This window comes from Scardinius erythrophthalmus, assembly GCF_964197995.2.
Source record: "Scardinius erythrophthalmus genome assembly, chromosome: 19".
Classification (NCBI taxonomy): domain Eukaryota; kingdom Metazoa; phylum Chordata; class Actinopteri; order Cypriniformes; family Leuciscidae; genus Scardinius; species Scardinius erythrophthalmus.
In genome coordinates this window covers 28291165-28306413 of record NC_138239.1, presented here as the reverse complement: position 1 = coordinate 28306413, position 15249 = coordinate 28291165, and the positions used below count along the sequence as shown (strand labels likewise).

General features: G+C 39.5%; 1 protein-coding gene across 2 annotated transcripts; it reads left to right on the top strand.

Annotated features, from left to right (window-relative positions):
• Positions 1-387: 387 nt before the first annotated feature.
• On the top strand, positions 388-10296 carry foxo3a (forkhead box O3A). Of its 2 annotated transcripts, XM_081347669.1 has the most exons (3): positions 540-1286; positions 1452-1691; positions 6322-10296. In XM_081347669.1, the coding sequence occupies exons 1-3, from the start codon at positions 1119-1121 to the stop codon at positions 7681-7683; spliced, it is 1770 nt and encodes a 589-aa protein (XP_081203795.1). In that variant the 5' UTR covers positions 540-1118; the 3' UTR covers positions 7684-10296. The 2 variants fall into 2 exon arrangements, with proteins under 2 accessions (XP_081203794.1, XP_081203795.1); XM_081347668.1 differs by having other exon boundaries at positions 388-1691.
• The last annotated feature ends 4953 nt before the right edge of the window (positions 10297-15249 follow it).

Genomic DNA, 15249 nt, shown 5'->3' with positions numbered 1-15249 from the left:
TAAACTTTTCCATGATATTCAAATTTTTTGGAAAGGGTCTGTATATAAAATATGCTCTTAATGGCCATAAAACACGTTTAATTTTAAATGCACAATGTAATTTGTTTTTTCTTTTCTTTTGGTAAAAAAATATGAGATTCTCTGTTTTTGTGGCAGGTTTTGAGATTCACCCAGTCGCATTTTCTTCAAAGGATGAACGCATTTAGTTGCATTCTATTGCAATGCTCTTAGCCTGTCTAGAAGCCATTTATTGGAGAGAGTGTATGAAATAAGAGCTCGTGTGATGGCATATCTGTGTAATGTGCAGATGACGTGCGTGGCAGTGGATTGTGAGCTTCAGCTCGGCTCTCCGGCCCTTTAAGAAGCAGTTCCTCTGACTCGGTCCAGGGGGCGCATGATCTGCGGGTTACCGTTCTTTTCTTTAGTTTGCAGCGGAGCAGCAGCGCATTAGGGGCTTTGGTAGTGCTGGATCGCCCGGGTTGCGGGACGCAACGTCCTGCTCCGACATGGAACAGGGATCATGGAGGTTTATAGGGAAAAGCGGCGTTTTCGGTAGGACTTATTCGTGTTGATTTGCGGAGGGACGGGTGTGGAGGTATGGCTTGATCATTTGAGGATACTTTCGCGAACGTACAGCCTTTCTGATCGCTTTTAATCAAAGATTTTTTTTAAGACGGCAGCTGCGTTCTGAAACGAAGTATCTTTTACATCATGATGTAATGTTACAATGTAACACGTTCGCAGTGCGACGTCATGCAACAATGTAACAAATTCGAGCGTCCGCTCTGTTACAGTCTTTATGCTTTTTGAACCGCGGAAGCTTTATTAAACGAGCATTTTCGCTGGTTTATTTGTTGTCCTACGGACTCTTAAAACTAACCAAATCGAGCGAGATTCTCGTACGAATCCGTCTATATGTTGTAAGCGGACAAAATGCACTTGAACGCATTTGTAAATATTCCTTAACATCTCATAACATAAATTCGATTCTCGGAGTGTCCCGCATTGAAATGTGGACTCTAGAAGTGATCCATTAATGGCATGCACGAGGGCACTGCTGCCGTTGTGTTCAGAAAAGCCGTCCATTTATATCATTCATTTGAAGGAGTCGAGAAAATATGGCAGATGAGATAGATAAGCCCTCGGCTGTGGACGTGGACGTCGACATAGACCCTGATTTCGAGCCCCAAAAAAGGCCCAGGTCTTGCACCTGGCCTCTGCCCAGACCGGAGTCCAATGCTGGCAAAGCAGAACCAGGAGAGGTGGGGATCATTCCCGAGGAAGAGGTGGATGAAAATGGCACTGATGATGCTTGTGCATCTGGTGACATTACAGGCGCATCAAAGCCCGTCAGTGTCACAGAAGGAAATGAGAGTTCTGCTGCTCTTGCCATAGAAACCAATGCTGCTCTCAGTAATAAAGACACCTATGGCTCTCCTGTTTCTTCCCAGCATGCTCTGCCCTCCGCCTGCAGCGACTCCGGCATCAATGGTCTGATTCCTCAGCAGCCCAGAAAATCCTCTGCCCGCAGGAACGCCTGGGGAAACTATTCCTACGCAGACCTCATCACTCAAGCCATCGAGAGCACGCCTGAGAAGAGGCTGACATTGGCCCAGATTTATGATTGGATGGTCCGGAATGTGCCATATTTCAAGGACAAAGGTGACAGCAACAGCTCTGCGGGATGGAAGGTACGTCAGGTCAAAGAGACGGCTTGGCTTTTAACCTTGACTTGCTTATCAGGAGTGTTTATGTTTGTAATATACGTATCCATTTGTTGCAGGAAGACTTTTGTAACATAGTGCTTCATGGCCTTATAAAAACAATGCTTGTATTTTTACAGGGTGGTAAAATGGCACAGATGCTGGAAATGTGGACTACTAGTCATGTCATGTGTGGTTTGCTGATTAAGTGATGCTGCATGCATGCCAAAGGGCGTAACAGCAGATACATTGAGAAAGGTGCCACTGATAAACAGGACCTTTTAAATAGCCCCCTTGCCTTATCATTTCCAAGTATTAAAGCTTGATAACAAACATAGAAGACATAGCCAATATCTATAATATTACCAATAATCATTTATTGTATCATCAATATGATCGCACTTCCATGAATTGATTGTATATTATCTCTTTTTTGAGCGTTGGCATTTGCAACGCTCTCTTCTCTTGTCAATGTTTGATTTCAGGGATTAGCTTGGCCTGGAAAAACATGGAATCAAGTCTAATGAGTGCTCTTGGTATAGCTAGCTGCATTTGAATTAGAGAAAAACCTCAGGAAATCCCTGTGCAATCCCGCAGATGTAAGGCTGGTGAAGTGCTGTTGTGCAGATATTACATTTTAGAAAGATGATTCGGCAGCTTCACAAACAATCTATGCCAAATGCATTGTAAATGCTTGTTTTTTTTTTATATGATTTACATAGGCCTGTAATATTCATAATTATTTGAATCAGTCTTGAGTCAAAGTTGTTTCATTTGAAATTTCAGTGAAACCAATTCTGTAGTCCACATGTAAGTTAGTCGGCAAAACTGAATGTTTTTTATATCCTTTCAATTTGCTAAAGCATACATTTTGGCACTTCAAAGAAAAAAGGTCCGTTCTTCCTACCAATCAGATTTTAGGAACAGATAAAGCCATCCTGCAGAGTGTTTGCATCTGCCTGCCACTGAATGAGGAAAAAAGAGAAACCATAGGCATATCATCAGTGTCAGGGATTCTATTGGCTGTTTGGTCCCCACCTCCACTTTCTATTGGCTCTCGGGTACAGCATAAGAAGCAATCAGCTGACTGGAAACTATGTAGGTCAGTGTGTAGCAACGTGTGAAGAGCTTTGGTGTTTGACTCTGAGATACAGCATTGTGTGTAAACTGGCAGCGCTCCAGTGCTGTTCTGAGTGGTGCTTTGCTCAAAAGGGACTGCATCATGGCTTTCAGATGATTTCAGCCCTTATTTTCATCCATTATAGTTATTCTGCATGGTCCTGTGTGGATTTAATTCAATAGAAAGCGGTACCACAGAATTTAAAAAGATTATTTTCATTGCTAAATTTACATTCTCTGACACTCTATTTAATGCAATGGACTACTAATGCTGTATGAGCATAAAATCTGTTTTTATCTCATGTCTTTCCCCTCGAATTCATGTTATCGTAATGCTGAACCCTCATTATATATCAATATTAAGCTAATTTTTCAGTGTAATGCTGAAAATGCATTGGTACAATTGTAATGCATCATGGTGGTATTTGCTCAACTGAATTGAACTTATTCTGATTTTGAGAGTGTTTTCCTCACATTGCAGTAATCAGGATAAAACATTTTAATTGTCACAATGCAAAAATAGGCTTCATTTTGTGCATGAAATTTAGTTTTCTTCTTTTGAGGTGAATTATGATATCTGCAATTTTATATATTTCTTTTATTTGTGTGATTTACTCTTTGGCTGCATAAAGTCACAGGGAAATATGGGGTTCTGGTAGCCTTAGCCTACAGGTTAATGATCAAGCCTCTTAATGCTAAACTTCCAGATTTAGTGCCCAATGGGGGTGAGCTGTGTCCGTTGCACTTGTGCCCTTATTCAAGTTGCTTAACCTTAAGATGATTGAGAAGAGCTGTAGCTGAATTTGCCATTTCGGGAGATGCTTTTCGTCCATCATTATAGTCAAAGCAGGTCAGAACAGCACTACTTCATCTCGATTTCTTTTTGACTTGCAACTGCAGAGAAAGCTAACATGGATAAACATCACTGATTCAGTTTGTCATTGAAGATACTGTTCTCATTGAAAGCCTAGTTTGTAATGATCTGTTTTGTAATCAATGTATGATTGTCAACAAACAATCTGATGTGTGTGTCTTAGATTAGATTCTCAATCCAATCAATTCAGTTAGCCAGCTTAACAAAGCAAAAAAGGAGAACTGCTTACGTACTTTACGAATGTGTTGGGATACATGTTGTTCTTAGAATAGGAAAAAGTTCTGTCACGGATTAAATCCAGTAATCCAGTAGGCTTGAAGCAAAGGCATTAATGGAAGTGTAGTGTCATGAGGTCTGCCCATTCACTCTTTTGAGAAGTTCAAAGGTCAGTAAAGTGATGTTCACGGGACAATGTTGAGTAGAGAGCATTGGTAAATTCACACCATTTTGTCAGACTGCTTGACTTAATCAAAAAGGAAACCCATTTCTCGCTTGTGAGTTTTATCACATCTCCTGATGCTGCATTATGGATTGCTGTACCTTCTGTGCTGCAGTCCACATTAATGCAGCTTCACTGCGCTGCACTCTTAAACTTTGTACATGATTGAGGAATTCTCGCTCCGCTTTCTCTGCACTGGAAAAATACATTGTTAGATGCGTAGCTTGAACTAGAAAATCTTGGTCAGCAAATGTTAAGTTAACCACAGCTTTACATACAGTAGCAGGCTTTGTGTAGGGTGGTTTGTAAATGTATATTCAGAGCTCCAAAATATAACTAAATTTCATCAGTAATTGCACTGGAGTACCTACAAAATTGCCTGTTTTCTCATCCATGCATATTTGAAATGTCAAAAGCCGAACCCTCAAAGTTACCCAGTTGAACTGCACAGCGCGGACCAATTATCTCGAAAGCCCAATGGACAGTGCGTTGATTTACTTGAAGTCTGGTCTTGACCACACAGCCCAGACCAATTTGAACAGTGTGAGAAATTCAAATGGGCACTGCCCTTTTTCTATTTTCTGTATTTTCTCTGGACTGGTTTCTTTGTTAAAAGTGAGAATTACAATTGAGAATTATTGTTACACGGTTTTCAGCTGTACACTGGTTACATAACTTGTCCACCATAGCACCGCCCAACAAACCTTTCCCTACCATTGTTATTTTTTTTATAGCAAAAAAAAAAATCCACGAAATTCATGTCTTTCTTTAGTCGAAAAGAAATTAAGGTTTTTGAGGAAAACATTCCAAGTTTTTTCTCAGGCTTCAGGTAGACTTCAACCACGGTTTGAAGGTCCAAATTGCAGGTTCAATGCAGCTTCTAAGGGCCCTACAGGATCCCAGCCGAGGAATAAGGGTTTTATCTAGCGAAACGATCTGTCATTTTCTAAAAAAAAAAAATACAAATGTCTGTCTGTCGTTGGCGAAAAATGTGGGGTAGGGCGAAAAACTCCATCTCATTTTCTCCTCCAACTTCAAAATTGCCCGACATCGTTGTTTTACCTTTTTATTAGATTTTTTTGTAAAGGGCATTTGATTTGCACGTTCACTTTGTAAACACTAGGTCTGTACTTCCGCCTAAGTCACGCGTGACCTTTCAACGTGATTACGTAATGTGTGGCGCATCACAGCTAGTGCAAGACGAGAATTTGTGGTTAAAAAGAAAATAAATGTTTATTTTGTTTATAAAATGGCAGATGGTTTCGCTAGATAAGACCCTTATTCCTCGGCTGGGATTGTGTAGAGCATTGAAACTGCAATTTGGACCTTCAACCCGTTGATAACTGTTGAAGTCCACTATATGGAGAAAAATCCTGGAATGTTTTCCTCAAAAACCTTAATTTCTTTTTCGACTGATGAAAGAAAGACATGAATATCTTGGATGACGTGGGGGTGAGTAAATTATCAGGAAATTAAAAATTCTGAAGTTAACTAATCCTTTAATATAAGTGAGTTTGTCATTGTACTGTTTTGTTGTGTTTTTCATTTAATAATAATGAACCCACCATTTAAGCAAATGTCACTCCAAATTGCCGCTTATTTGAAAGTGAAATTAAAATGCGCATGGCCACACTGGCATTCATAAGCGATTTAAAGGTGAGGTGGAAAAGAGGGAAAAACTCCATTGTCCTTCCCCCTGTACCCATACCGGTATTACCGGTGTTGTCACACATCGATTACCCTATGGAAACCACAAATGCCTAGTTTTTAATTCAACAGACACAACAGCATTGACATGGAAATAAGGATTGATTGATTGAATTGATTTTATTTGTTTACTTACTAACTTGTGTAATCTCAGTGAAAGTAATTTGAGTTATGCTTTAAATTTTTTTAACAAAACACATGGACTCTATTGGTCAGAGGGGTCACACATGACTCTTCAGTCTCTGAGTAAAGCAATCAAGTCAAAGTGGCATTGTTCCTTACTCAGCATTATGCACTATTGATTCCAAGATTATTTGGTCATTATCTAACATTATCTAACGCTATTATCTAACGCTTTTTAAAGGCCAATTGGTTAATGAATAAAGCTGAGGGATTTAAAACAAGCTGTATATATGTATGTTTTAAGCATGTCTTATGATGCACAGCTCACCATCTACTCTTCTCTTCTCTTTTCACAGAACTCAATACGACATAACCTGTCACTCCACAGTCGCTTTGTCCGGGTCCAAAATGAAGGAACAGGAAAGAGTTCATGGTGGATGGTCAATCCTGATGGCGGAAAAGGGGGAAAAGCCCCACGGAGACGTGCAGTTTCCATGGACAACAGTAATAAGCTCATTAAGAGCGCCCGTGGCCGTGCCGCAAAGAAAAAGGCAGCTCTTCAGGCTACTCAGGACGGAAGCTCAGAGAGTTCCTCCAGCCTGTCCAAATGGACCGGCAGCCCGACCTCCCGCAGTAGCGACGAGCTCGATGCTTGGACAGATTTCCGTTCTCGCACTAATTCCAATGCCAGCACCCTAAGCGGACGCCTTTCTCCGATTCTGGCCAACCTCGAGATGGACGAAGTTCCTGACGATGACTCTCCCCTGTCGCCCATGCTGTACTCCAGCCCTAGTAGTATGTCTCCATCCACCGGGCTGACCGAACTGCCCCGTCTAGCTGACCTTGCAGGAACCATGAACCTCAACGATGGCCTCTCCGATAACCTAATGGACGACCTTCTAGACAACATCAGCTTGACAGCTTCCCAGTCTCCAGGTCAAGATGAGAGTGGGGCCAACCTCCAGGGAAGCCCTGTGTTTACCTTCAGCTGCTCTGGGAGCAGTCTGGCAATTCCCACTGGCAGCTATGGCACTAACTCCATGTTCAGCCCTCCGTCTGTCACCGCTCTGAGGCAGTCTCCAATGCAAACAATCCAGGAAAACAAGCAGGCTACGTTCTCCTGCGGTTCCCTCTTTAGTGAACAGAGTCTGCAGGACTTGCTCAGCTCCGAGTCCAACAGTCGCAGCGATGTCCTTCTTACCCAGTCTGACCCGCTTATGTCACAAGCCAGTGCCTCCCTTTCCTCCCAGAATGCCCGTCGCAGTGCACTGTTGCTGCGTAATGATCCCATGATGTCCAACCAGGCTGGGCCTGGAGGACAAGCAGGGCTCAAGAAGGCGTCGCCATCTGGATGGCGGATGAACTGCAGTGAGTCAGACTACCAAAGCTTGATGAAGCAACGTCTCCAACAGTCTCCCTTCAGAAGCACATCTATGCAGCTCAACTCCCCTGATTCGTTGTTGGCAGGTCTCAATGGCAGCGTTTCCTCGGTTCAATTGGCATCTCAGGACCGATTCCCATCTGAATTGGATCTTGAGGCGTTAAGTGGGAGTTTCGATTGCGACATGGATGCCATCACTCGCAACGATCTGATGGATGCCGATGGCCTGGAGTTCAGCTTCGATTCCCATCTTATCTCCTCTCAGAATGCTAACCTGACTTCAGAGAGCTTCTCCAGAACCAAACGAACCTCCTCTCAAAGCTGGGTACCAGGTTGATCCGGCCAGGCCCAGGAATGTAGGGACGGACTGAACACCGCATTTGAGCCAACTGTCCACTGTAAAGCAACTGTACATTATGCTGTAGAAAAGCTATTTGACATCCATTGGAATCAGTTTGAGTTCACGTCAATGATTTACCCAGTCGGTGTTGTAGTTTTGTGTTTTGTATTGTCATGATTGAGGCTGGTTTAATGGACGTTATAAAGTGTTTCAACCAATTTAACCTTGAAGAGCTTGCAGGTTAATCTAATTGCCAGTGACTAGGTAATGAACTCTGCTGCTGGAATATGGTAGGTGTAGTATCGTAAACAAAAGGTTGTCTATATATGAAGACTTGAAGGTCAGTAGTACTTCCCTTAGTCCAACTAGAATACAAAAACCCTGAATGCACCACTGTGTATGAGGGTGCCTGCACACTAGAGAAAGCTCTTACAAATGCATTTGAGAGTGTGGAAAGAGTTGGGTCAGTTTGACAACCTAGTAAGAATCTTGAATTCTCTAGTACAGTGGTGCCCAATCCTGCTCCTGCTGATCGACTGTCCTGCAAGGTTCATCTCCAACCCTAATCAAACACACCCGAAGCAACCAATTAAAGTCTTTAGGATCACTTGAAAATGAAAGGCAGGTGTGTTTGATTAGGTTTGGAGATTAACTGTGCAGGACAGTCGATTGGCAGGAGCAGGATTGGGCACCCCTGCTCTTGTACCTACGACAGAAACTGGTTCCTGCGACTGGCATTGCAGTCAAAGTTAAAATATTCTCAACTTTTGGTCATCACTTTGGCAAACCCTAATGATACGTTATCCCAATTGAAATCAAGTCTAGTCTGTACTCTAGTCTGAAGGTGCCCTTAGTTTGTTGTAATTTATTGTAACCGTAATCAAGATTAATAGATTTCCAGTCCTCACATTGAAACAAACACTTGCCTTTTGCCAAACATGTCCTCTACTGGACAATTGCAACAATGGCCTGTTTACAATACGAACTATTGAGAATGTTTTTCGTTGTCCGAAAAAATGGCCATGAAAAATCTGTCTGATTCTCAGATTATTTTTCATAAAACTGAAAAGGGGAAGTTATTGTGTTTTTGTGAAACCAGTGAGCATAATGTATCCTTGACTCCTTTATGGAAAAGTGAACTATGATATGATGATAAGCTATGTATTTAGTGTTCTGCTGTATGAAACTAGTTTGTCAGTGTTTCCCATGGATTTCCTAACAAAACCTGTGCATTTATCCTGCTCGAGTTCTTGAACACGAGCATCTCAATCACCCCTAAACCGCTTTCACTTCTGATGTCAACCATTTTAGAATAGATTATGAGCTATATATTTGTATTTTTGTATGTGTTCATACACTCACACACATAGGGCCTCATTCATGAAGTAATTGCTGTATAAATTATTTATAAAATCTGAGTAGTTCATTTGGAAAACAAAATTTTGTTCATTAATTGATACTTTCAATTCGATTAGTGATTGTGTGCATATACTGTACAGTCTGTATACATGCATGCGCGACCATTGCCGTTGCCTAAATCATAGATTTCTGTTGTACTTGTATTTCATAAATGAGGCCCATGGTGCATATGTGTATGTGCTGTACACTGAATATGTGTGCGTGTGTTTACACATAAATATTGGATTTATTCTAAACATAAGGTATATTAACAATTATAAATTTTGGAACGCTGATTAAGGACCACTAGATGTTTGTGTATTTGTAGCAGGAAAAAAATGAAGCTAAGAGCATTTGGTGCTAAGTGAAATTGTGTTGGGTCAGTTCATATGGCTGGCATGTTACTTTCTTAGCATTTATGTGTACATTTCTACACAATGGCTGGTGCTAGTAGAACGTGTCCATCAGTTGTTACGGCAGTGTGTTTGAAGCATCCTAACAGTTTTAAAATGAAAGGCAGCCACATTGTAGTATATGGATAAGCTATGTAAGAAAGCACCTACGTTGTACTGTATTTCACTGTTGATCTTGAACATGCCAGACAACCAAATTTGAGGCTGGTGAAAAATAATGCTATTACTATTAACTATTCAGTCTGATGAAATAGTAGTGCCATTCAGGGACAACTTGCAGTCGTTTTCAATAGTTGTAACCTAATGTTGTTTTAACATCACAGTCGAATGTACCTTTTGTTAAGGTCAGTTTCACACCCAGAATTTTCATAAGCCTCTTATAAGCAATGCTTTTTTATAATCTGCTTTTTATAATCAGCTGGAGTCACAGAATTTAAGATGACTATAAAAAGTTGATTGTGCTGTGTTTACCTTTGTTTACTTACTGTAATTTCACATTGTGTAATCCGTTTCAGCATCATCAAAAAGCTTTTAATTCTTGGTTTTCATATTCTTTGGGGTAAGATCATCGTACTTCACGAAATAACTACTACAATTTTTATTCATTTTGAATTGTAATCTTTACGAAGGAATTAACATGAATTGTGAAGAATAAAATCTGCGTGTGTAGCACCTCGCACCACAGTTGGCCGTTAGTTAGCATCCACTCAATGTTTGCTTGACTTTACCTATGTATTTCCATTTTGGATAATGTAAACAAGGTAGTGCAAGGCAAGGTGCATGTAAATAAAGCTTGTATTACACAATATATTTCTCCAGTCTTTATTTTAATATGTCATAAGCAACTGATTTAATGCTTGTGCGTCTGTCTGGTCAAACTGATCTCTAGGTATTTGAAAAAAACATGCAATGTGCCCTAAAGGCTTCTGAGGCCACACAGTATATTGAAAATGTGTGTACAATTTAATCTGGACATTTTTGTTATTCCAAGTGAACGTATTTATTTAATCACAGCTACTGGTTTCAGGGGAATCCTGATCAAGGGGCTCTTGTTGGCAATCCTCTCATTTATTTGATTTTAGTGGCACAGTTTTCTGTGGATCATGGCTTAAAGGGATATTTGACCCAAAAATGAAATTTGTCATACTCACGTCATACGCCAATTTGGCATACGTACTCACCCTCATGTCATTGACATCCATATTAGTAAAAAAAATATTATGGAAGTCAATGGCTACCGTCAACTGATTGGTTTTGACCATATTTATCTTGCAGAGGGCCATAGAGATCCATTAATTTTTCTGGATGTAGCCAACTGCTCCTATCACAACTTTTTCCTATATATATTTATATATATTAAAACATTATAAAATACATTACAAGTCAGTATTTTTGTGAAAGGTTAGAATTGTTTAAAGTGTCTGTTTTTGCAATAATGCCATATACAATTGCAAAAATATAACTAAAATGCCACTAAAAAAACCTAAGAGTCAGATTCTATTCACAAATTGTATTTACTTCAATAAACCAAATGTAAAAAAATCACTAACTTAGAACAAGAAACTATTAAAAAATATATGTAAATAAAACCAATAGCAATAAGCAGGAATGAGGAGTGTGTGTGTGTTAGGTCTCACCCCTTCGTATATGCATTTTTTTTTTCTGCATTTGTGGCTGATTTTGTTTGCCAAATTCTATACAAATGCTGTCTGTTGCAGTCACGTGTGTGTGTTTGTGTGTGTAAGAAAGAGAGCGAGAGAAAGAGAGCATGTTTGTTCCACACTGCATTTGTGCTCTAGAACCAGGCCTTCATTTCTGTGTGAATTTTTTCAGATTATTCTAGATTTATTGATTTTATTGAAAAAATAAAAATAAAAAAACTCAAATTTTTCACATTTCCCAGTCATTTTCAATTGTTTGGAACAACCAAATCAAGCCGTGTGTGTGTGTTTAGATAGATAATGTAACAAAAGTCACAAAATCTTACGCCACTGAGATTAATGGAAATATCAAATGGAGTCCATATGAGGGTTAATGAAAACCCTGTTTAATTTCCAGGAGATAAAATACACTTGAAAAAGAACAAGTCCAAAATATGCTCTAGTCTAGGCTATTTGGCTTAAAGGAATAGTTCACTTCATAAAGAAAATTCTGTCATCATTTACTCACCCTAAAGTTTCAAACCTGTTTTAGTTGAATTTCTTTCTTCTGCTGAACACAAAGCAAGATGTCGTAACCAGACAGTTGATGGACCCCATTGACTTACATAGTAGGAAAAAAATAACACTATGGAAATCAATGGGGTCCATCAACTGTTTGGTTACCGGCATTTTTCAAAATATCTCCCTTTGTGTTCAGCAGAAGAAAGAAGCTCAGCTAAAACAGGTTTGAAACAACTTGAGGGTGAGTAAATGACAGAATTTTCATTTTGAAGTGAACTATTCCCTTTTTAAACTTGTTTATCAAAGGCCATAAAGTTATCTTTGGTTTTCGTAAACTCATATTTGCTCAAATATCATGTACATTGACTCTGTTTTCTCACCCCAAACAGAGTCAAAACATTTTCTTCCTGTTACGCCTCAGTTTTATCACTTTAAAAATAACCTCCAGAGCATGATGCATCCAACACGGTTCTTTTACAGTAAGCGTGATGCGACTGAGGTGTTTGATTTACACTGAACAGTGTTTTGCTTTCCAATAACAAATAATTTGGGTTTTGTAACATGGCTTCTAAACACTCTCCCAAAGTGACAAAGTCTGTGAATGACACAAGAGATTGTTGGTGTCTGGACAGTTTCATTTCAACCCAGACTTAACAAGAGGGTTCAAACCTTTGTCAGTCTTTTTTTCTCTCTAGCTTTTGCTTTTCCCCTATGAAGGGCATCCATATTGTCTATGGTTACCAAGGAGATGTGTCTTTTGAAAATGTATGAAATGTAGCCCCTGTTGTTGTTTGATTGCTGATTTATTTTATTTTTTAATTAGTGTGTATTCATGCACGTGTAGCAATCACGCTCATTCATATTCGCTGTACAATCAGTGGGATTGATTGTGTTAAGAAAATCATTCATAATGTTTTACTGCTCTCTGCAGGGAGGAAAACAACCCCCTAGTGACAATAGCTGTAAAATGTGGCCCGAGCCCTTGTGCACTCATTGGTGGGATGGGCACCTTGGTGATGATCTCTCATTGGCTACCGGCTGCTTTTGCCACAGACCAATTGGAGCTCCTGTATCCAAGTCAACTTGGAATGTTGTGCTATTTAAATCCAGAGAAGGTGGATCTGATTTATTAAATTATACATTGAGAATCAACTGATTGAAATTATTCTCGCTGTATAGGTTTAAAGTGACAATATATAGCCTTATAAATATCTGACTGTCTATCTTTAAATATCTCTGTCTGTCTGTCTGTCTGTCTACCTGTCTGCCTGTCTTTAAATATCTCTTTCTGCCTAAGGCTTGACTAACTCGGTCAACGAGAAGCTGTTTGGGGTCTTGCAATTAGTATAAGGACTATTTCATGTGAAATCAAGTGAATAAAAAAGATGCTGTTCATGACTTCATAGAGCTGACAGGTCTGTCCTCTTTGCTTGTGTCAGTACAATACAAATGAGTCACTTGCCTGAGTTTTCATCGCCATCTGCAGGTTAAAAGCCACATATAGGCCTACATGTAGACTCACCTTCAATGATACCTTCAATGAAATTTGCTGTACAATGACAGTACTGTATTCACACAAGTTAATTTTAACACAATACTATTGTTTTGTATTAAGATTTACTGAACGTGCCTAAAGGAATGCTAATGGAAATTCTAATTTTAGAATTTAAATTCTAAAAAATAAATCTAATAGGCAACAATACTCGTTTGTTCTTTTAAGTATTCTAATTTGAGCCCTTTAATATATTAAGTGCGCGCGCGCGTGTGTGTGTGTGTGTGTGTGTGTGTGTGTGTGTGTTAACAAACCTTGCTTGAGTTCACATTTGTAGCTGTGATTTACCGCCATTCATTTGAAGTGCGCGTCTGTTTCTATAACAACTGCGTTGCGCCAAACACTCCGACACAAATACTGGAGCAAAAGTTTGGAACGTATCTCACTCTTATAAAGTTCTTTTCATTTGCATTCTTTTAAAGCTTTTTTTCTATCTATTGAATCAGGCTGCTCTTCAGGCAACTAATACAGTCAGCTTTACAGCTGCATGAGTTTCTGAGCACAAACTGGGATTGTGAATTGAAGATGTCATATAGACTCGGCTCCTCGGTGAAGGTGGAGCAGCTGCAACAAGAACTATCCGCTCAGATTCAGGCTCTGAGGACTGAGATCGAGGACAATGAGATGTTACATCAAATATCCTCAAAACCATACAGGTAAGACCGCTGAAACAGGGTTCTTATAGGGATAGTTCACCCAAAAATTATTAACTCACCCTCATGTTGTTCCAAACCTGTGAGTTTCTTTCTTCTGCTGAACACAAATAAAGATATTGTAAAGGATGTCGGTAACCAAACAGTTGATGAACCCCATTGACTTCCATAGTAGGCGACTGTGGGGGTATAAGCTTGTTTCCGCCACAGAATAAAAATGAAATAAAAAAGGTGTGAGTTTTTATCTTACAATTCTTACTGTTTTTCTCGCAATTGCGAGTTTAACGTTACATCTCAATTCATGCAATTCTCCCCCCCTCAGAATTGCGTAGCTGGCTAAACTCGCAATTGCGAGTTATAAAGCCAGCATTGTGTGATAATAACTTGCAATTCTGACTTTATAACTCGCAATTATCTTTTAAATTATATTATTCCGTGACAGAAACAAGCTTTCATGGCTAGCCTACTATCAATTGTTTGGTTGACATTCTTCAAAAAGTCTTCTTTTGTGTTCAGAAAAAGAAAGAAACTCATAGGCGGTTGGAACAACTTGAGGGCGAGTAAATGAATGAAAACCTTCAATTTTGTGCGAACTAACCCTTTAACTCCAATAACTTTCATTAATGAGTCTTTATCAAATATTATTAATTTAATTATGTAATGCTTAACATTAATGTTCATTCACACGCTCAAAAATGCCATGGAACTTGATTCACCATTCATATTTTGTATCCAATGGACCAAACTGTTACTCTTGCCAATTTTTTCAGCTCTGTCCATATTCCAAAAGATGTGTCTTACTTTCGTATGGAGAGGCAGCAGGTGCTCCTTAAAGCTCTGCAAGTGAGTTTGTACAGTTATTTGAGTTCTTAATACGTTTTTTAATTTCCTGCATCTGTTTATTTGACATCCCTTGTTGTCATTGCAAATGACCTGTGACTTTAGGTTTCGTCCACAAAGCCTGTTGTGTCACAAGCAGAAGTGGCAGAGAGAGAGATAGAGAGCTGTCTGACACAAGAGCACACACCTGACGCTCTGCCCTTACTGCTGCATCAGGTCAGTTATGAGCTGTTTTATTGTGCTTCTTTCATAATTGATTAATGACATGAACTGATTCAACGCTGAACTGACTGAACTCTTGTCTTTTTTAAGAGCTGCTTTGCATCAGAGTTTGAGTTTGCATCTGTTATTTTCCTGTTTTTATCACTGTAAAGCTGCTTTGGAAGAATCTGTATTGTATAAAATCATATATAAATAAAGGTGACTTAACACAATTATAATCTTTTATTAAAAGCATTTCTGAAAATATCGGCTCCTTTCTTAACAGTTTTACACAGATCAAACGTATAAACTGGCACGGTGCAAATACCAGCTGATGCTGAGAT

Coding starts and splice junctions, on each gene's coding strand:
- foxo3a (XM_081347668.1), top strand. CDS start 1,119: ATGGCAGATGAGATAGATAAGCCCTCGGCTGTGGACGTGGACGTCGAC. Junction 1,692..6,321: donor ACAGCTCTGCGGGATGGAAG/GTACGTCAGGTC, acceptor CTCTTTTCACAG/AACTCAATACGACATAACCT.